The sequence below is a fragment of the Lampetra planeri genome, chromosome 15, assembly GCF_965212315.1.
Source record: "Lampetra planeri chromosome 15, kcLamPlan1.2.h2, whole genome shotgun sequence".
Taxonomy (NCBI): Eukaryota; Metazoa; Chordata; class Hyperoartia; order Petromyzontiformes; family Petromyzontidae; genus Lampetra; species Lampetra planeri.
In genome coordinates this window covers 7,881,878-7,902,496 of record NC_136121.1, presented here as the reverse complement: position 1 = coordinate 7,902,496, position 20,619 = coordinate 7,881,878, and the positions used below count along the sequence as shown (strand labels likewise).

At 48.7% G+C, this 20,619-nt stretch overlaps 1 protein-coding gene across 1 annotated transcript; it reads left to right on the top strand.

Annotated features, from left to right (window-relative positions):
- Window positions 1–1,019: 1,019 nt before the first annotated feature.
- LOC144722668 (acetylserotonin O-methyltransferase-like) lies at window positions 1,020–19,899 on the top strand. The gene is made up of 10 exons (XM_078600962.1): window positions 1,020–1,070; window positions 2,193–2,445; window positions 8,410–8,523; window positions 8,830–9,022; window positions 11,131–11,260; window positions 12,248–12,316; window positions 12,436–12,554; window positions 14,097–14,231; window positions 15,165–15,287; window positions 18,474–19,899. The coding sequence occupies exons 2-10, from the start codon at window positions 2,272–2,274 to the stop codon at window positions 18,683–18,685; spliced, it is 1,269 nt and encodes a 422-aa protein (XP_078457088.1). The 5' UTR covers window positions 1,020–1,070; window positions 2,193–2,271; the 3' UTR covers window positions 18,686–19,899.
- The last annotated feature ends 720 nt before the right edge of the window (window positions 19,900–20,619 follow it).

Below are 20,619 nucleotides of genomic sequence, written 5' to 3'. Positions count from 1 at the left end.
AATTATTGTCCGGGCATTTGCACGGTGGGAACTCGCAAGCTACGTAAGGGGCCATGCATTGAGTCTGTACGCAAAAATCTCTAAAAATCGACCCCCCCCCCCTCCCTGTACGCGTACGTACGCCTGACCCCCCCTAATCCTATAGAACGGCCGATATTTAATCCACGCAGAAACAAATAATATGAACGTGTTTAAGCAAACAGATAGTCCACCGCCGGACTATGTAGACAAATTATTATTGGGGCTTCACCCCCCCTTCCGCCCCCGTGTCCTATGTGCACATTGTCAGTGGACCCCCCATACGCAAGCTACGCATTTGGGTTAACCACCCCTCCCCCCTCCATGCGTACGGACTAAATGGATGGCCCCTAACACGCGTTCGTTGCTTGTGGCGTGTGTGTCCAAGTCTGTGTGTCCAGGTCTGTGTGTGTGTGTGTGTCCAGGTGTGTGTGTGTGTGACCAGGTCTGTGTGTGTGTGTGTCCAGGTGTGTGTGTGTGTGTCCAGGTCTGTGTGTGTGTGTCCAGGTCTGTGTGTGTGTGTCCAGGTCTGTGTGTGTGTGTCCAGGTCTGTGTGTCTGTATGTCCAGGTCTGTGTGTGTGTGTGTCCAGGTCTGTGTGTGTGTGTGTCCAGGTCTGTGTGTGTGTGTGTCCAGGTCTGTGTGTGTGTGTGTGTCCAGGTCTGTGTGTGTGTGTCCAGGTCTGTGTGTGTGTGTCCAGGTCTGTGTGTGTGTGTATGTCCAGGTCTGTGTGTGTGTGTGTCCAGGTCTGTGTGTGTGTGTGTCCAGGTCTGTGTGTGTGTGTGTCCAGGTCTGTGTGTGTGTGTGTCCAGGTCTGTGTGTGTGTGTGTCCAGGTCTGTGTGTGTGTGTGTCCAGGTCTGTGTGTGTGTGCGTGTGACCCACATTGCTGCGGCTGCGGCTCGTGATGCGGTGTCGCTCCACCACCACCACCCACCACCACCTCCCCCCCACGGCTGAGAGTGATTGTGGTTCAGTCCGCACCGCTCGCTTATTCGACGGCTGTCTCCGCGTCGCAGACGGTGACCAACGCGCCAGGCAATCCAGAGCATCGGGTACGTACGCTCGCGTGAGTGGTGGTGAGCGGCGGTGAGCGGTGGTGAGTGGTGGTGAGCGGTGGAGAGCAGTGAACGGTGGGGAGCGGTGGTGAGTGGTGGTGAGTGGTGGCGAGTGGTGGCGAGCAGTGGTGAGCAGTGTGGGGTGGTCAGCAGTGTGGGGTGGTGAGCGGTGGTGAGCGGTGGGGAGCAGTGAGCGACGGGGAGCGGTGATGAGTGGGGAACGGTGAGCGGTGGTGAGTGATGGTGAGCGGCAGTGTGCGTCGGTGAGCGGTGAGTGGTGGTGAGCGGTGAGTGGTGGTGAGCGATGGGGAGCGGTGAGTGGTGGTGAGCGATGGGGAGCGGTGAGTGGTGGTGAGCAGTGTGGAGTGGTGAGCGGTGAGTGATGGTGAGCGGCGGTGAGCGGCGAGTGGTGGTGAGCGATGGGTAGCGGTGAGTGGTGGTGAGCGATGGGGAGCGGTGAGTGGTGGTGAGCGGTATGGAGTGGTGAGCAGTGAGTGGTGGTGAGCGGTGTGGAGTGGTGAGCGGTGAGTGGTGGTGAGCGATGGGGAGCGGTGAGTGGTGGTAAGCGGTGTGGAGTGGTGAGCGGTGAGTGGTGGTGAGCGGCGGTGAGTGGTGGTGAGTGGTGAGTGGTGGTGAGCGGTGAGTGGTGGTGAGTGGTGAGCGGTGGTTAGCGGTGAGTGGTGGTGAGCGATAGGGAGCGGTGAGTGGTGGTGAGCGGTGTGGAGTGGTGAGCGGTGTGGAGTGGTGAGCGGTGAGTGGTGGTGAGCGGCGGTGAGTGGTGGTGAGCGGTGAGTGGTGGTGAGCGGTGAGCGGTGAGTGGTGGTGAGTGGTGGTGAGCGGTGAGTGGTGGTGAGTGGTGGTGAGCGGTGAGTGGTGGTGAGCGATGGGGAGCGGTGACGTGGTGGTTAGCGCCACGCTCCGCTCCGAACCCAGCGACCCGGGTTCGATTCCCACTCACGGCCAACACCAGTGACCGATTATATATCTGAACCGGGTCTGGGCCTCCCCTAGGTCGCCTCGGCCTCAAACGAGCACCCGGTGTGTTGTAAACATCGCCACTGGGGGAGACAAAGACGGCCGGCCGTGGTGCTGACCACCCACCCCCTTCGTGTGCCACAGTGCCGACCTCCGTAGAGGTGCTGCTACTCGCGAAACGACAGTCGAGTTCAGGCTACACGGGGGATTCTTTGGCGAGCTCATGACACGCGGCATCAGGCAGCGAGGTCACGGTCATCGTTCGCGGCTGAGAGTGACGGCTCCAGAGGTCACAATCCAGCAGCCCCTCGTCTCGCATCCCACACTTCTGCACGCTCCACAGATCTCCCTTCGCACGAGGCATCTCCTCGGGCTCCAGCCTGGCTACTTGGCACGCGTGAGATATATATACACGGACAGCCCCTTTTGTCAATCCACTGCTGGATGAGGGCCTCCTCACCTCGTGGGAATAATGGAACCGGACTTCACCATGCTGGTCCAATGCGCGTTGGTTCGGGAGGAGAGCATCGATGCGGGGAGCGGAGACTCGCAGCGAAGTGGATTTGGATGCACTGCCCTCTGCTTAGGTTGTTTTACGATTTGTTCCACGGCTGATCCAGCTTCGTCAGTTGCCCGACTACTTTACAAAGGAGATCCGTGGCGCGTTAACTCAGCAGTACACAGCAACAGCAGCAGCAGCAAAAGACTAAAGGTCATCAATATTGCTGAGTGTACAAGGTCATTTCAGGAATATTGCACGACAACAAACGAGGTGTTTAACTGTCATGCAGCAAAACAATCGGTGCAAAATGTGAGAGTAAGAGGTGCCTAAAAGAGTTGGGTACAAGCAAGATCTGTATTTTAGTCTAACAAAGACAAAGATCCCCCGTGTAGCCTAAACAGACTTGGGGGAAGTGCAGTTAGCGAGCACCTATGACGGCCCGCACGGCACATGAGGGGCTGGGTGGCCAGAACCACGCCCGACCGCCTTTGTCTCCCTAGTGGCGATGTTTACACACCGGCACCAGGTTACTCATTTGAGGCCGAGTCGACCTAGGGGAGGCCCAGGACCAGGTCATATAATTGTCACTGGTTTTGGCCGCGAGCGGCGATCGAACTCGGGTCGCCGGGTTCGAAGCGCAGCTCCACGACAGCTCCCCATAACAGTAACATAAACAGCAGCAACAGGCGAGGGGTCCTTGTGCAAGTAAGCTCCGTGTGTTTTGGCCTCAAAGGGAAATAAAGAGGTGGGGGGGGGTGTGAAGGAAGTTGGAAAAGAGAGCAGAAAGAGTATTCCAGAAACGTGGAGCGGCAACGGACAACGTTTACCAAAGTTTTAGCAAATTGCTTTTTGTTGTTGTAAGAATAAGGAGCAACTTGTGAGGCTCCAGGAGGGAGTTAGAGGAACTAAGTGGTCCTTAACGTTTGTTGAAAACGACCTTGAGGTTCAAGACAGCCCAGCGGTGGTCTCTCCGGATATCCAGGGGGGACAGGTTTGACTCAATGATAAGTTCTACAGGGCGCATCAAGGGCAAAAATGGACAGCGGAGTGATATAATGGAATTATACGTTTTAATGTAGATTCAGAAGCTGTAGATGGTGTCAAAATGATAACATGTGGGCAGAATGGTGGCTTTAACTGCAGTATATTCAGACAGAGTTAAGATGGAATAAAACATTTGTTTCTGTATTGGAATCCAATTTAGTTGTTTTTATCTTCACGAAAGCCTCCGTGTTAAACTTTTTTTTTAAATCATATTTGGAATATTTTTGTTGCCAAACAGCTCGAAGGTCAGGGGACAAATGTATTGTCCAGTTCTGTGGCCAACCATTTGCCCACGATCTAACACCAACATCCCTTTGGCATCACTCTTTGACCGTACGCCGACGTACTGGCAGCACGTGCAGGATGCAAGGCCACAGAGGATAAACCTCGCGTGGAAATCGTCAGGCACCCCACCGCAGGCAGCAGAGCCAGCACGCTACGCACTGCTTCACTCGCCCATACCCGCACCTCCGATTAGCACGGTTGGCTACGTATGGTGCGAAAGAAGTGCAACTTGTGTACGTACATACATACCCAAACGGTGGAGTACTGCTGCTCAACCTGGCTCAGGAGTCGTTATACAAACCTGGTGGATACCCACTTCCGGACAACCATGAGGGCCATCTCTGGAGCACTGACACCAACACAGCTTTAGTGCTTCCTGTACTAGCCCACACTGAACGTCTGCAGGGAGAATCAATTAGCTTTGGTCTTTTTAGCGTTGAGGACCAGTTTTAGGGAATTTAGTTGAAGAAGATCAAAGTCCTGTTGTAGATGCTGTTGTAACTCCTCCATGGAAATTCCAGAGACCATCAGGGCTGCTATCAGCAAAAAGGTTCGTGCAGGTTGGAGATGCCTAGCTTGTTGACATACGGAGACAACGTGCCCAACGACAACCTGTCTGTGCAATGGTCGTCACCCATTAAACCACCATGTGGCCTCAACCCTGTTTGGCTTGCGACATCTGTGGTGCATTCCGGGAGATTTGACCAGAGGCTCTAGTTAAATATATAAATGTCTCTGCAAAGTGTTTCCAAACCCTGTAGTAAAGCAACGGTGACCAAGGTTCACATTTGCGGCCTGGCAGGGCCTAATTAACGTGCAGCTTACAGGCACACGGGTGTGCTTTGGGTTCTTCAAAGCAATGCTGATAGAACCTTCCAGAGCGCCTTTTTTATTTTCCCTCATGTTTGTATCTATCTTGAACTTCTTTCGCACCGTACGTAGCCAACCATGCTAATCGGAGGTGGCCCAAACGTCTGGACACATAGGGTTATTTCATTTATTTAAACAACGCCATTAAATCATTTTAATTCTGTATTATATAAATTAAAATGTTATTTAAAATCTTTATTATCTATTTTTATACTTCCTGTGGGGTGTCCTCAAATCTGTCGTTAACAAAACTCGACCAAGAACCCTGAATTAATTGAGACAAAACTGAATTTATGAATATTCAAAAATTAAACCTGTAATCTTGAAAAAAAATCTTAGATTAATAAAATAAAATCACGTATGAATTCATGTTTATGGAAGTCAGTTTGAACATTTTTTCAAATAAATAAAATACTCAGTTTAACACGTAGGCTTTCGCGACCAATATTATTCATAATCAACGCGATCTAAACCCAAAAACGTTGATTATAAATTAAATACTCTAACCCTATATGATTTGTTAAAATAAATATCATTACCATATATGTCTTGACTTTTGGTCCACCCTGTGCGGTAAATGCTCGCTTCATGGATGTTCATACAACCCATTTTCCCTAAAACGCAGTTGTTCTCGAGAACACATTTAGCAAAATGCGGAACCCTCACCGTTATAACGCGGAACGCTCACCGTTAAAACGCGGTTTCTGAGCGGTCGATGACGAATTGCTTTCTTGAGCTGCGTGGTTGAGCGGTACGATACAGTACGCAGAGTGATGCAGTAAAGGAGCGGTGTATCCTCAGTTATTTGTCCCGCCAGCTCGCTGTGAGTGCGTAGTACATCGTTTCACGCCAAACTTTATTCTTACATTATTTGTGGAGACATTGTTTTTGCTTAACGCGTTTTTCGCTTAGTGCCGCACTTTTCAGGAACGCATCTACCGCGTTAAACGAGGACTTACCATATATCGCTGTTCTGCACAAAAACGCATCCGTACGTTTTCAACCCTTCATTATTATTATTAAGTAACGTATTTATTTTCTGACGCATTGTTTAATAATTGGATGGGTGACCACCAGGGCTGGACTCCATGCCCGGTGGATTTGTTTTGTTTTGTTCACCTCTGCAATCCTGACTTTAGAGTCAACAGCACCATCGACACAAAGCAGTTTCAACTTTATTTTTGAGAACCCCGAGTGGCGGGGGGAGGAGGCAGAGACATGGAAATGCAATCCTCGCAAGCGGCACTTATGCCGGACCCTTAACGTTAACGAAGTTACACTCGTGTACCTTTGGGTTTGGTTCATTTATGAAGCCTGACTCTTCATCGCTAACAACCAGTGCGCGCTGATGCTCGTGCAATATGAATGAGTGTAATTGTTTTCCACTCCCTCGCAATGCAATGAATTGACGTGATTAAGGGCCACGATCCTATTCAATAACCATTCTTCTTTTGCATTGGTACCATTTCATTGATGTTGCTTATTAAGTCCCATTTGTATAGTTTTCTTCACTGGGTTATTCTGAACTGTACAGCATTTAATTCGTATCATTCGAAGAATGTAGATTTTTGCAGACAGAATTCAATCCATGTACTGTATTGTAATCCTTAAATGTCGATGTTAATCCATGCATCGTTGCACCCATCGTGCTCCCAGACCACCGAACACTGCACCAACATAAAAATGCATTTTGTGAACTCTATCACTGCTGGGGACTGACATAACTGACCATAATAGCTCAAGTAATCTGGAAATCTTTGTCACGAGGAAGTGTGGGGTTTGCTGCCTGCACGGACTTTAATCCGAGGCCCCAATTGACAAAAGGAACCCATGGAGCCAGAACTGAAGCCCATTGTGGGTTGTTTTTTTGTTGTTGGCGAATTCACACGTAGCAGCAGCAGCAGCTCTTCTGTAAAAGTATCGGTGCAGCCCGGCGGTTCATTGCTCACGGCACTGCCGGGAGAAGGGCATCCTACAGGGAGCTCACAAGAGCCTCTTTCCGTGGTTATTTGGCCTCCTCACTCTTCCACACTGACCAGACTTATTGGAAGAGGTATGATTGCCTACGCTTTGCACCATCACACGCGACCTACCCATCAGTTAACTGTGTGCACTCATTTTACACTGCTGTGTGGACAGAGGCGAGGATTTTGATAAACTTTGCCCTATTATTGCTGCTGCTGCACTGAAGGCGGGCGGGCGGGAGGGGATTGATCTCAACCGGCGACCTTTGCTTCACAAATCCAGTGTGCAAATCCGTTTACCATGGCAGCATCCAGATTTGCTGGGCGAATGTAAAAACTATTCGGTTTAAATATGTTATCACCTTTGTACTTTGTGACTGCAACAATAAAACTCCGAATGGGCCCGATCTCGACAGCAGAGCAGTTTTGAACCTGATTAATACTTTGCATGAGTGACCACCAGGGCTTGTCAAGGTGCCGTAGGAAATGGGGCTGCAAGGTGCCCAGCAGATGGCAGTGTTGAATGTTACTACCTCGAATCCGTGGGTTTTTTCCGTATACTCGGGATTCCCACCCACACATATAACGCTCATGCATTGAATCGACCAAACGTCCCAACGCCGGAGACTCCTGAAAGCTGGGCTGACGACTCGTTATTTCCTGGGTAAAATTATTGTTATGATGACTCGTTAGTTGTCCTGATCGTCTCCGCTGACCAAATTCCGTGACTACGGCCCGCGTTCACAACCTCGGGAAAATTGACCGCGTGCGGTGGCATCGCTGCCTATGGGATGTGCTCTCTCTGCCTTTGTTATAGGAGTGGATTATTGGGATAAAAAAGAGTAATTACGTGAAAAAACAAGCGTGCAGAAATAAAATGGCCAGCGGCTCTGAACCTCACACGCATTTGAGTTGTGGTGGTGAGGGTGTCCCTCCGAGTGTGAAAATCACAGCGTGCGCCTCATTCATTCCATCTGGCGCCTCCTGGCAAATGTTGAGAGATAAAGAGCAGCGGTACCGATTCCAGTAAATCTGTACATTTTGTCCTTCAGCTCTGCGATGATTTTAGGTTGTACCGCGTGTTCGTTGGCACGATGTCTGACACTTTGCTCCACTTGTTGGGAGCTTCTTCGGGAATTGAATTAATATTGGTTCCTGAATAAACAACGGAGTGAAACGTCGGACAATGTGCACAATCCAAATTCAATTCGGAGGGCCATACAGCACAACCTCGAAAACCTGTGCAGTTGAATGTTTCTCCCCCTTGACCTCCACATATATGAGTGCATGAAATATAAAAATGATTAAATATGTCGAAACACAACTTAAGCAAATGCTGTAATGGTTTGATACGAGCAGATACCATGCCCATGTGACCGCTGCAAGCATTAACACTGCCATGCGAGAGAAAAAAAACACATGTGCATCACTCTACGATTTGAGGTTAAAACGTCATGGAGAACAAAACAGAAATATTTCACCACTGAGATGGACCTTTGCCCTAATTTTGGGTTGTTTGTGTCCAAATGAGCTACCAACTTGTTTGTCACATGGCAACTCGATTCTCTGTGACCCTGACGCTCAATACCACGTGTTTTTCGGCTTGGACGCCAGTCTATAAGTCTCACCGTGTTCTGGTTCCCCCCTCAGTCGTATTCACAATGCTTCCCGCGTGCTCTGACACTCTTGCCTGCAGCTCAGAACGAACGAGAGAATGGACAATCGGGACTCTGCGAAGGTAGCACCAAGCACAGACCTGGAGTTCCCATCCCAGATCTTGGAGTACATCGAAGGCTTCAGAAAGTCAAAGGTAAAGCATGGCAAGTCCTGTACTGACTTATCAATAATAATCGATCCCACCGCCTTCAACTCTTTTCTCTTAACACCTCAATGTCATTGGGTTATGTCATGTAATTGGACAAATGCCACGCATTGGCTTCTAAAACACGTTTTTGTAAAGAAAAATAAGTTCGAAAAAAACAAAGAGTATAAAAATAAGTTATGTTTATTTGATACAAAAAATGCTTATACGTCTCTCCAAAAGAAAAAAAGCCTTCTACGAAAAAAGCGGATAAACGCGTCTGCGTTAATCCATGTCTGCATGACAATTGCCTAGGCAATGTTCACGGCGTGCGAGCTGGGCATCTTCGACTTCCTTGAGAGCCCCGAGGGCCGAACGGGAGCCACGGCGGAGGCAGTGGCCGGAGCATTGGACGGCGCCGGCCCCACCAGCGTGGATGGTCTGGGCCGGCTGCTGGACGCCTGCGTCGGCATGGGGCTGTTGAACATCAGCATCCGCGGAGACCAATGCAAGTGGCGTTCCGTCGGCACACAAATGATGGATTAATCTAAACTTTTAACGTTTTTTTTGCTAGCCAACTCAAATGCGCCTTCCATGGCATTTCATCTCAGACGTGTGAGTGCCGGGCGGCAGTTGTCCCTGTGTGGCACAATTTATGTATGTTGAACTTCTTTCGCACCGTACGTACCCAACCGTGCTAATCGACACGAGGTGATTCAGCACCGGCCTGCAAGTCGGCATTAGCCTTGCCAGTGAAGGAGCGATGATTGTTTTGTCTAATCCCAATTGAGTACTTCATTTCGGCTGGGTCTGTTCCACACCTGCCACACCATATTCAGTATCGTGTATCTCTCATTGATCCAGTCTATAGGCGATCTGGAAAATATTCAATGAGAAAATGAATCACTGTCCTCGCGGTATCTGTGAGTTTCCTCATTGACATCCGCATGCTGCTGCTGTTGCTACATGCGTGGTACTTGAATCCCTGCCGTGGGTTCCCCAGTGTCGTCCTCTTTTTGAGGAAGCTGTCCCAGGAAATCCGTATGCCTTCCCGGCACATTAAATCATCAAAAGTCAAGGTTTTCATCATGGGTATTGTGAGAAATTCTTCTTCACATGACATTTCCCAGTCACTTGTACCTCGGAGGTGTCAACCGTAACCCATGTGCGCACGTGTGTGTGCGTGTGTATCTGTTGTGGGTAGCGGTAGTGTAGCGGCAGTGTAGCGGCAGTGTAGCGGCAGTGTAGCGGCAGTGTAGCGGCAGTGTAGCGGCAGTGTAGCGGCAGTGTAGCGGCAGTGTAGCGGCAGTGTAGCGGCAGTGTAGCGGCAGTGTAGCGGCAGTGTAGCGGCAGTGTAGCGGCAGTGTAGCGGCAGTGTAGCGGCAGTGTAGCGGCAGTGTAGCGGCAGTGTAGCGGCAGTGTAGCGGCAGTGTAGCGGCAGTGTAGCGGCAGTGTAGCGGCAGTGTAGCGGCAGTGTAGCGGCAGTGTAGCGGCAGTGTAGCGGCAGTGTAGCGGCAGTGTAGCGGCAGTGTAGCGGCAGTGTAGCGGCAGTGTAGCGGCAGTGTAGCGGCAGTGTAGCGGCAGTGTAGCGGCAGTGTAGCGGCAGTGTAGCGGCAGTGTAGCGGCAGTGTAGCGGCAGTGTAGCGGCAGTGTAGCGGCAGTGTAGCGGCAGTGTAGCGGCAGTGTAGCGGCAGTGTAGCGGCAGTGTAGCGGCAGTGTAGCGGCAGTGTAGCGGCAGTGTAGCGGCAGTGTAGCGGCAGTGTAGCGGCAGTGTAGCGGCAGTGTAGCGGCAGTGTAGCGGCAGTGTAGCGGCAGTGTAGCGGCAGTGTAGCGGCAGTGTAGCGGCAGTGTAGCGGCAGTGTAGCGGCAGTGTAGCGGCAGTGTAGCGGCAGTGTAGCGGCAGTGTAGCGGCAGTGTAGCGGCAGTGTAGCGGCAGTGTAGCGGCAGTGTAGCGGCAGTGTAGCGGCAGTGTAGCGGCAGTGTAGCGGCAGTGTAGCGGCAGTGTAGCGGCAGTGTAGCGGCAGTGTAGCGGCAGTGTAGCGGCAGTGTAGCGGCAGTGTAGCGGCAGTGTAGCGGCAGTGTAGCGGCAGTGTAGCGGCAGTGTAGCGGCAGTGTAGCGGCAGTGTAGCGGCAGTGTAGCGGCAGTGTAGCGGCAGTGTAGCGGCAGTGTAGCGGCAGTGTAGCGGCAGTGTAGCGGCAGTGTAGCGGCAGTGTAGCGGCAGTGTAGCGGCAGTGTAGCGGCAGTGTAGCGGCAGTGTAGCGGCAGTGTAGCGGCAGTGTAGCGGCAGTGTAGCGGCAGTGTAGCGGCAGTGTAGCGGCAGTGTAGCGGTTAGCGCGCTGCACTATGAAACTGGCGACCCGGGTTCGATTCCCGCTCACGGCTAACAAAAGTAACGATTATCTGAACCAGTCCTGGGCCTCCCCTAGGTCGACTCAGCCTTAAATTAGTACCTGGTGCGGTGTGTAAATATCGCCACTGGGGAGACAAAGGCGGTCGGGCGTGGTGCTGGCCACCCACCCCCTCGTGTACCGTTCCGGCCTTCATAGGTGCTCGCTAACAGCACTTGCCCCTACAGTCTGTTAAGGCTTTACGGGGGATCTTTTTATCTGTTGCAGTCGTGTACAGCAACACGGAGCAGGCGAGTGTCTTCCTGTGTCGTCACAGTCCCAAGTCGATGCACGACATCATCATCTACAACTCGGCCACCATCTACCCGCTGTGGCAGCACCTCCCCGCTGCAGTCTTGTGAGCTCCGCTATGGGCACGAGTGCACAGATTCATGCAGAGTGTGCAACGCGGCGAAACTGAACTCCGTCAAAACAACTTCTTCTTATCTTCTTGGCTCTTTCGGCAAAGTCACGTAGAAGGAAAACAACAAAATAATAAAAATAAAACATAATAAAAGAATTCTCACGACGTTTCGGCCACAACGCAAGCAGCCGTCCTCAGGTGAAACCAGGTCTGTCGAGGCGACAGCGTCTGAATGAAACAGCACACGTGCTTGGACCAGCTTATAAATATGCTCCAAGCACGTGTGCTGTTTCATTCAGACGCTGTCGCCTCGACAGACCTGGTTTCACCTGAGGACGGCTGCTTGCGTTGTGGCCGAAACGTCGTGAGAATTATTTTATTATGTTTTATTTTTATTATTTTGTTGTTTTCCTTCTACGTGACTTTGCCGAAAGAGCCAAGAAGATGAATCCCTGCAGTCACGAAAGCTTTAAATCGAAATTTAACTTCTTCTTACTACGTTTTTTGTTTGTTAATTGTGCTTGTGCACCACTGCTAATGCAGTGTCAGCGAATAATTTTATTACAATAATGTGTTTCTGCCATTTCACAAAAACTCTTTTTACTTTAGCAATGAGTTGGGAGACATATCTTGCGTGATGAAGTCTTTACACGCAATGCGAAACATTTGGATGATAATAATGATGGTGATTAGTCTTGTGATGAATCGCCAATTACAGTCGATGTGTACGGTCATGATATGAGTATCGAATAGTGAACTTTAAATTCAATTATTTATCAAGAATATAAATGACACGCAAATGGTATATTCAGTAAAATGCAGTAATTAAAATACATTAAAATAATATTTTTCAAAAACCTTATTTTTCAATGGAATTATGACCCTGAATCATGAAATGTATTAAATGCTTGGGAGACTAATAATTACATGCCTAATGATGATGCTAATTAATTATGCCATTGATTGTGAATGAATTTTCAGAGAGGGACAAAATCAGTATGAGAAAACCTTTGGGGTCTCTAACGCTGACCTGTTTGGGGCAATGTACAGGTGAGTGCATTAGCAGCACACTGCAGAATTTCTCAACATCCATTTGGCAGCACAGCCTTGCGACCTTTAATATCATGACAGCATCACAAGAAACGTTTAACCCTTCCTCTACCGCGCAGGTCGGACGATGAGATGATGAAGTTCATGAAGTTAATGAACAGCATCTGGGCCGTTAACGGCCACGCGGTCCTCACTGCTTTTGACCTCTCACCCTTCAAAGATGTGTACGACCTTGGCGGTAACTCGGGGCCACACTGCAATCTCACCTCTTGCATTATTAGTAAACCATTAGCCTTCCGTTGGGCATTACCAAACAGGCTTGTAAGTTAGTTGATCATTTGGAGACAGGGTTGTTGGATTGTGCAATGGTGAGGTTAATTATGGGGACATTGCATGTTATATCTGCACCTACTCCTGGGTTTTGCTCACCAGCTGGGCATCCATAATGAGTTTGAGTTCCCCTTGTAGGTGCATGCAGAGGCCACCTGGAACATTGGCTTGTAGCAACTTGGAGGTTGGGAATGGAGTGTGGCAGGAAAGTGATGGCAGATGTGATCAGAAAGAGGAGGCTGCAATGAGCGGGTCACGAGTGCAGGATGAAGAAGGATGAGGCAAATGATGAGTCCTGCTCAAGTACACTTTACTCTTAAGCAGTCAATACGATGCCTCTAACTTGAATATAATATCTAATCAACGTGTTTCTCTTTCTCTCAACCTAAATTAAAGTGACAAGCGACATACAAATGTTTTATTTTTAAAAAAGTTTTCCATCGGTGTATATTACCTGCTATGGCATATGAATCAGAAACACGGACACTGACAAGGACATTTAAACACAAGCTGAAGAGTGAACAAAGAAGCATGGAGAGGTGCATGCTTTGAATGATACTGATGGAGTGATGAGAGCAGCTCATGTGCAGGTTCTAGCGTGATTTATGCGTGGAATGGTGATGGCATGGGGCCAGATCAGCAACAGGTGAAAAGCAAAAAAAAAACTGAATCAAGGTAATATATCAGAATCTGTTATCACAATCTTTATTTAGACTGGAGAAATCCCATGAGCTATGAAGCTCTTTTTCACAGATGTCCAGTAGGTATATATTGGAGGGGATCATGGGAAAAAATATTGGGGTTTAGCAGCAGTATCACTCAGTACTCTACTGCCTCACCCAGGGGGAGAAAGGTGAGAGTGGAATGGGAAGTGGGTACGACCAAACAATGGCCTTCATTACAACGAATGTCAATGGACTCTCAGCTTGTTAAAGGACATGATGGTATGATAATTGTTTTTTACCCTTCTATCTGGCAACAAATCTGACACCTTTTTTACAAGGAGTCATGTTTACATAGACCACAATACCTGCAGTCATAATGCAAACAAAAAACATAACTCTGATAATGTGCACTGTCCTTGAAGTTGATTGGTCCACACCCGAGACAGCTTTCCTTAGAGCCTAGTCTCACATGGGTTGGACCAGATGATGCCATCTGAGACTAGGCTCTAAGGAAAGCTGTCTCGGGTGTGGACCAATCAACTTCAAGGACAGTGCACATTATCAGAGTTATGTTTTTGTTTGCATTATGACTGCAGGTATTGTGGTCTATGTAAACATGACTCCTTGTAAAAAAAAAAGGTGTCAGTTTTGTTGCCAGATAGAAGGGTAAAAAACCAATTATCATATTTTTACTGGCAAATGAGGTTCCAATGGTGACATGATGGTAGCCGAGCCGGCGTGTCCTTTACCCTCTAACGGCGCTGGGCCTTGCTATCACGGACCAGGGTGCACGGGGGCCCTGGCGCTGCAGCTCGCCGAGATTCATCCCGACTCACGGGTCACCGTCTTCGACCTCCCGCCCGTCGTGGAGGTGTCGCGGAAACACTTCCTCGCCTCCGGCACCGTGCAGCTGCAAGGAGGTGGGTCCTCGTGAGCTGTCGTGGAAATCAAAACTACCTGGAAGGTTGCAGTCCGCTTGTGCCACTTGTTGCACGCACTGCGCTTATATAAATTGTTCACAATTATCGTTGGAAACGGAATAAACTAACTGCGTGAGCAAGCTGGGTTTAGGAAATGTTTCTCTAGCATCAACCACGCGATCGATCAGATTCTTGAAAACCGTTGCCGCCGCGTTTTAGACTCTGTGAAGGTATTTGACGCAGGAGAAACTACCATACTAACGTCATCCAAGCTCTCACAAACCAAGGTATAAAGTAAAACAATTTTATAAACAACCGTACACAAATATATAACAGCAAATACGAGAGTACGTGAAGTAACAATGCACATATTAGAAGGGGAGTTAGACAAAATTATATACTGCGACATAATACGTATTCCAAAAACTAGATTGCAGAAACCAAGCCATAATATACATGGAGAAAATATTAACTATCTCAGAATTGATGATGAAATAGTCATTATAACAGCCACTGGGATGGGATAACAGTCGATAATATAATTTGACAACAACTTAAGCTTTTCCTCTGGATAATTACTCATAACCACTGACAATGAATATAGGTTCAAAATAAATAGGAGAAAAATAGAAGTCACGTCTAACAATTGGGATAATGAGTGAAGGTGGACAGGGGACAAAAATGATGGATTAAAGAGTGGGACGAGAGGAGGTTGGAATGCCTTTGATGAATAGCGACACACCAATCTGCCTCAAGAAGAACGTTTTTAATCAGTGAATATAGGTGGCAACGACAACAAATAGTCGCTTAGGATGAGTGATAAGACTGGCAGCTGTCTTGTGTCGCCCTGCAAACATCGCTACACGATGACCGGGTTTCGGGATGTGCCTGTCGTGTGAGAACATTGGGTAATTTTCTCTTTTTTTTCTCCAGGCGATTTTTTCAAAGATGAGATCCCGCAGGGCGACCTGTACATCCTGGCACGGATCCTACACGACTGGTCCAAGGAGCAGTGCATGCAGCTACTGGGCAGCATCTACTCCAGCTGCCGGCCAGGTAATAACTCCAGTCCGTGTTTCCAGGGCAGTACAATCGCATTTTATCCTGTTGAGTTCATGTTCTCATTTTCACCCAGCATTCATTGTCAGTGGTTGTGAGTAATTCTCCAGATGAATAGTTCTCAATGATTTAGTGATATTTATATATACTGACCTGTTAACTTTTATATTGCTTGGAAGATCACAACGAATCTGGGAACATCGTGTTTTTAGAATCACCACAAGCCATGTCTCATATTGAAATAAGGTCTTCTTCTTCCACGCGTTTGTCCCACTCATGTTGGGGTCCGCTCATACTGGAATAAGGTATTGTCCTAAAACAGGTGTGCTCATCGCTGTGAGTCTCAAATTAATAATCAACAAATGTCTACTGTACTTGACATTTTCTCGACGAGTGTCTTCGCATTGCTCCTCGAAGAATGCATACAGAGGCTTTGACCTTTTCTGTTTCAAATATCAGAGCCACCGACTTGTTTTTGGAAGCCTCGGGGGAAATGCCAGATGAGGCCCCCTATGAGATCGCCTCGACCTTTTCTGAGGGCCGAAACTGTTTCAATCTCATTTTGCCACCACGCCTGCCCCCTCTAAGGCCCTTTCAATGACATCCCAGGTTGAGAGAAGGTCGTGGTCTCACTGCCCACCTGTTACACGTGTTTTCGTGTTACCTTAAACACAACAACTTATACCATTATCAAGCTGAATTGAACGCCGTTAAATAGAACCAAGATATGATCAGTAGATGCCAATTTGTCAAGGTTCTTGCCATACGCAAGAACAGAACATCTCAATTGCGCTACTGAAGCCAGGTCACGTGAAAATGTCATCCATTCCAGACTCTCTACTCGTGACAGCAGGGTTGGTATCTTCCGCAGGGAACAATCCCAGAGGTTAATGATGATTGGTGTCGTTGCTTGTCTTTCTCCTACATTGACATTAGCTGCCCCGTCCATACTGCTGACATAACCATTGCTACAGTCTACATTATAGACTACCAGTACACTCACCCAACTTAATAACCAGGTTACAGTCTATATTATAGATTGCCAGTACACTCACTCCGTTTAAGAACCAGGCTCCAGTCTGGTTTTTTGGTTTTGTATTATTTTTATTTTATTCTTTTTATTCACTTAATTTTTATTTTTCTATCTACGTGACTTTACCGAAAGAACAAAAAAAATGTTGATGATGTTGATTTTCACTCGCGGTCTCCCCAATGGAGCTGTCTTCCCAAGACACGAGAGGGCGCTACACTTCGTCTCGTCGTGGGAGATGTCCTTTAGCAACCACCCCACGCCCACTTAGGGCCCCTACTGAGCTGGGGCAATTAAGTCAAGAGAAAATCATTAATGGAGGGTTGTTGTACAGGGATTGATGACTGGGCTGAGACCACCAACTGACTCCACTTAGGAGCCGATGCCTCGGCAACCTTTGCGGCTAACTTTCCCTGTTTTGAGGGCATAACGGCGAGGAGCCAGGGGCCAGGCGGTGGGCTTGAGGCAGTGTCGCATATGTTGTGGGAATACAATTTGAACAATGTGCATGACGTTTTTGTACTATGTATGTTGAGCTTATTTCGCACGATACGTAACCAACCGTACTATTCGGAGGTAGTCTACATACGGTTCACCCGTATTATTGTACAGGGAAATTTAGTTTTCAGGTCCATACGGGGTACAGCCGTTTCAATACGGGCAAATAAATTGTTTTGTCTATTTGTGTTTGTCCCTTGTGATGGAACTTTGTAGAATGAACGTTGAGATGTATAAGGGTACGGGTGACCAATAAGGTCTGAATTTGTCTGTAAAAATGTATGCACTGATAAGGGGTTGACAGGTATGAGTCTATGGGTTTGAACATGAGGCCCCTAGACTCAGACGTGAAGGATACGAGTTCGAATTCCTGGCTCAGATTACAATGTACACTTATTTACCCATCCTCAGATAACTTCAACTATGGTAGGTGGCATTGTCAGTGCACACAAGATCTAATCTTAAGAGTACCCATAATGCGTTAGTAAAATACACATAATTTTACCGTGAAAATTAGCCCCATGCACAGCAACTTTGAGTGGATTTTTATTTATATTGCTTGATTCCTCACCGTGGCAAGTTTGTGGCAAAAGCTGCCACCCCTTACACACCCTGCGGGCTCAACACTCCTACAAGATCGTCATCCCACTGATGACGATTAGGATGATTGGCTATGCACGTTGCAACAGAAGCTCAACATATATACATTGGCACATGTTAATACCATCATCGAGCTTGCCTGAGAAAGGAGTGCATGGTGATTTGGAACTGCTCGCGCCGGGGTAAGAGAATACATGTTTCTCCCAAATATTTGTTTCCTGTCAACAACAATATTTCAGGATATTGGCTCTCCTTTCATTTTTTTTACACCCCCCCACCTATGTTTTTGTAACGAAAGTGTTTGTTACGTACAAGTAGCATGTCTTCATTGCATACAAATCTATATCCATTCATTTTCAAAGAAAACCTTAATAAAAAAACCACTTTCCAAAGTAATTTCATTTGTTTGACCGAAACTTGGTCCTAACCAATGTAGCGCCTTATCTTTAACCCCTGAGTCTAATCCTGTTGCACAGAGGAGTAGGTGCCGAACAAATCTTCAGGAAAATCAATGTTTTTGCAGGCTCAATGCTCCCACACAACTTTCAGTCCCCTACACATATGAACACCAATGTCATTAGGGGTGATGGCCTAGGAGTGGTGCGTGTTGCCATTTGTTGCAGAGGTACATGGTTCGAATCTATCAGCTGCCCTGATTATTGCTGTAAGTGTAATGACCAAGATAATGTATTATGTTAAACTTCTTTCGCACCGTACGCAGCCAGCCATGCTACTCGGAGGTGTTTGCTTCACAATGGCCACTTCAGATCTCCTGACGTCATTCACGAGAGTAGGCCAACGTGCACCAGCGTCACGGCCTACATTTGCCAAATTCGAAAATTATCTGCAAATAAATTGGTAATATACAAAACAATCCATCATCCTCTACTTACAGAACAATACCCCACATCTCTTGAAAATGAGACTATCCTGGCCTGTTGAGTTCTCACATTGCTAAACACATCTAACTTGACGGAACTGCATCTGAAACGAACAAACAAACTGCATCTGACACAAACGCGCGGCGGTGGTGTGGCACCGCGTGTTACCCGCAGGAGGTGGTTTGCTCGTGGTGGAGTGCCTGCTGGCGGAGGACCGGCGCGGCCCCATCTCGGTGCAACTCTACTCGCTCAACATGCTGGTGCAGACCGAGGGCCGCGAACGCTTCGCCTCCGAGTACACGGCCATGCTCACCGAAGTTGGCTTCCGCGATGTCCGTGTGGCCAACACGGGCAAGCTCTACAATGCCATCCTAGGGCGCAAGTGAGGAGCTGTACAATGCCATCTTAGCACGTAAATGGGGAGCTGTACAACGCCATCCTAGCGCGCAAGTGAGGAGCTCTACAATGCCATCCTAGCGCGCAAGTGAGGAGCTCTACAATGCCATCCTAGCCCGCAAGTGAGGAGCTCTACAACCCCATCCTAGCCCACAAATGAGGAGCTGTACAATGCCATCCTAGCCCACAAATGAGGAGCTGTACAATGCCATCCTAGCATGCAAGTGAGGAGCTGTACAATGCCATCTTAGCCCGCAAGTGAGGAGCTCTACAACCCCATCCTAGCCCGCAAGTGAGGAGCTCTACAACGCCATCCTAGCACGCAAGTGAAGAGCTGTACAATGCCATTTTCGCACGCAAGTGAGGAGCTCTACAACGCCATCCTAGCCCGCAAGTGAGGAGCTCTACAACGCCATCTTAGCCCGCAAGTGAGGAGCTGTACAACGCCATCCTAGCGCGCAAGTGAGGAGCTCTACAACCCCATCCTAGCACGCAAGTGAGGAGCTGTACAATGCCATCTTAGCCCGCAAGTGAGGAGCTGTACAACGCCATCCTAGTGCGCAAGTGAGGAGCTCTACAATGCCATCTTAGCACGCAAGTGAGGAGCTCTACAACCCTATCCTAGCACGCAAGTGAGGAGCTGTACAATGCCATCTTAGCCCGCAAGTGAGGAGCTGTACAACGCCATCCTAGCGCGCAAGTGAGGAGCTCTACAATGCCATCTTAGCACGCAAGTGAGGAGCTCTACAACCCTATCCTAGCACGCAAGTGAGGAGCTGTACAATGCCATCTTAGCCCGCAAGTGAGGAGCTGTACAATGCCATCCTAGCACGCAAGTGAGGAGCTATACAATGCCATCTTAGCCCGCAAGTGAGGAGCTGTACAACGCCATCCTAGCGCGCAAGTGAGGAGCTCTACAATGCCATCTTAGCACGCAAGTGAGGAGCTCTACAATGCCATCCTAGCTCGTAAGTGAGGAGCTGTACAACGCCATCCTAGCGCGCAAGTGAGGAGCTCTACAATGCCATCTTAGCACGCAAGTGAGGAGCTCTACAATGCCATCCTAACCCGCAAATGACGAGCTGTACAACGCCATCCTCGCCCGCAAGTGAGCGGCCCTCCAAAGCCATCCTGTTGGATTGGAATTAGTGAAGATTGCCGATGGCGAGTGCCGGCGGGTGGCTTCATACATTCACGAGTGCATATGTAATGTAGTAACTCCACGGGAGACGACTTCACGGGTAACACACTCTTTATTTTCTCAAACTTGGTTACAGGTGACTAACACCTACTTTGTATCTCGGGTGACAAACACCCACTTCGCTACTTGGCGACTAACGCCCACTGAGTTACTCGGATGACCAACATCCACTTAGTACTCGGGTGACAAACACCCACTTAGCTACTTGGCGACTAACGCCCACTGAGTTACTCGGATGACCCACATCCACTTAGTACTCGGGTGACAAACACCCACTTAGCTACTTGGCGACTAACGCCCACTGAGCTACTCGGATGACCAACATCCTCTTAGCTACTTGGCGACTAACGCCACTGAGCTACTCGGATGACCAACATCCACTTAGTACTCGGGTGACAAACACCCACTTAGCTACTTGGCGACTAACGCCCACTGAGCTACTCGGATGACCAACATCCACTTAGCTACTCGGCGACTAACGCCACTGAGCTACTCGGATGACCAACATCCACTTAGCTACTCGGCGACTAACGCCGCTGAGCTACTCGGCTTCACTAGGTCTTCAGCTCCGTCTTCGGGTCTTCAACTGGGTAACTCTCCCCGAGTGCTCTCGCGCGTCCCCCTTTATACCCCACCTGCGGACGTCGCTGCGAGCACCCACTTATTCGACCAATCGCCGGGTGCTGGCTACGATCCTCTTTTCCCACATCTCATCGTGCCTCA